The 1,778-nt window shown below is 36.6% G+C and overlaps 1 protein-coding gene across 1 annotated transcript; it reads left to right on the top strand.

The window, feature by feature from the left end:
* The first annotated feature begins 796 nt into the window (after nucleotides 1-796).
* SMIM45 (small integral membrane protein 45) lies at nucleotides 797-1,003 on the top strand. The gene has a single exon (XM_070948003.1). The coding sequence runs from the start codon at nucleotides 797-799 to the stop codon at nucleotides 1,001-1,003; it is 207 nt and encodes a 68-aa protein (XP_070804104.1).
* Nucleotides 1,004-1,778: the final 775 nt, after the last annotated feature.

Raw genomic sequence — 1,778 nt, 5'->3', positions numbered from 1 at the left:
CTTGGGTTTAATAGAAAAAAGATTATTTTATGCCAAATTTAATTTCATTGCATCATAGAAGATAAAAAAAAATTGTGCCCTTTCCTGGACTGGCAGGCCTTGTCACACTCACTCATGCCTTGGTCACCTCCCATCTACATGCGGCTGCCTTTGAAGGCATACAGAAACTTCAACTACTCCAGAATGTGGCAGTGCACACAGTAATGTAACACTCTGTTGTGCAAGCTGTGTTGGCTTCCAGTTTTTTCCAGGTGCAATTCAAGCTCATCATTTTTAAACCCCTATGTGCACTGGACCATGCTATTTGTGGGACTGCTTTTCCCTAAGGATATCTACCCTTCCTATCAGATCAGATAGGGTGGGCACACTCCTTGTTTCTTTCCCCAAATATTGTCATTTAATGGGAGCTAGAAGTGTACCTTTTTTCATGATAGCCCATGCCCTGTGAAACATCTTGCTCCTTGAAGTTCATCAGGTCTGGCTTTCCCCTCAAGCATTGGGAGAAAATTGGATGAAGTCACATTAGCTCAGATTGGGGCAGGTTTTTGTTGTTTTTAATATTCAATGTTTTAACTGGATGTGTTTTATAGTTTTTAAAACTATTTAATATGTCTTTTACTCTTTGATTGGGAGTTGCCCAGAGTTGGTGGAAAGGTAGGTACGGTACTTATATAAATGTTTTAGATTTATTTATTTATTTAGCATATGGCAATGTTTAGGATAAATAAATAAGATTGTATTTTTTCTATTCATCAATACCAGCTCTTCATATTTATTTTCCTTTTGTCTAGTGGTTATGCCTCATTTCTTGGATTGGTTTGTGCCAATGTATTTGATGATCTCAATTCTCATATTGGTGGGCTTTGGAGCTTGTATATACTATTTTGAGCCAGGACTTCAGGAAGCACACAAATGGAGAACCCAAAGACCACTCATGGAGCGAGACCTCCGGAAAACATTGATGATACGAGACAATCTAGCATTTGGAGTGCCTGAAGTTTAGTATTCTGCTCCTCAAGACATATGAACTTTTGGTTTGTTCAGGACAATTTCTTGCTACTCATTATGTGGTCAGTTCATAACTTCATTCTTTGCGATGTGGCTCTTTTTTAATGAAGTATTCTTTGCTAGTTTATCTAAAACACACCTTTTAAATAATGTCACCTTGAAGCTTCTGGTTTTAACTTTTAATAATTAAGCTCTGTACATTATACCATCATTTGAAATTTTTGGATCCACTGTAAAAAGTTAATCTGCTGGAAATTGTTACACTTAAAGAGGAACTAGATGGTTATGTTTTACTCCAAGGGCAACCAGTATAGATTCTGGATGCTCTGAAAATACTTCTGACATTATGCCATTTTTTAAAATCACTTGGGTACAGTAAAAAAAAAAACCATCCTAATTTATTATATACTTTTTCACTTCCAGCACTGAGCTCAGATATGCTGAAGGACATATTCTGTGCAGGTTAAGGATGGAGAAAAAATAACCTACGTTCATTATTTAGAATGGGATCTTACACCCTTCCTTATTCCTAGAATTTTGAAATGCTGCACTTTTCCAGTCCTCTGCTGCTGTGTCTGTTGAAGTTGACAAGACTTTTAAAACTCAAATGCCCCGTCTAGCACTATTCTTTCTATATGTATAATTGATCTTAACACTATAAAATGTAGAAGTGCACAGTCTACCTATGTACATCTTATATAAGAGCTTCTGAACTACAGACCATGATTGCATAATTCCAGTGCAGTTGTCTAGAGCTACACTGTATAAGT

Source organism: Pituophis catenifer, unplaced genomic scaffold (assembly GCF_029215685.1).
Source record: "Pituophis catenifer annectens isolate HBS135680 unplaced genomic scaffold, rPitCat1.0.hap2 SCAF_7, whole genome shotgun sequence".
Lineage (NCBI taxonomy): Eukaryota > Metazoa > Chordata > Lepidosauria > Squamata > Colubridae > Pituophis > Pituophis catenifer.
This window is presented reverse-complemented; position numbering and strand designations above follow the sequence as displayed.

Coding starts and splice junctions, on each gene's coding strand:
- SMIM45 (XM_070948003.1), top strand. CDS start 797: ATGCCTCATTTCTTGGATTGGTTTGTGCCAATGTATTTGATGATCTCA.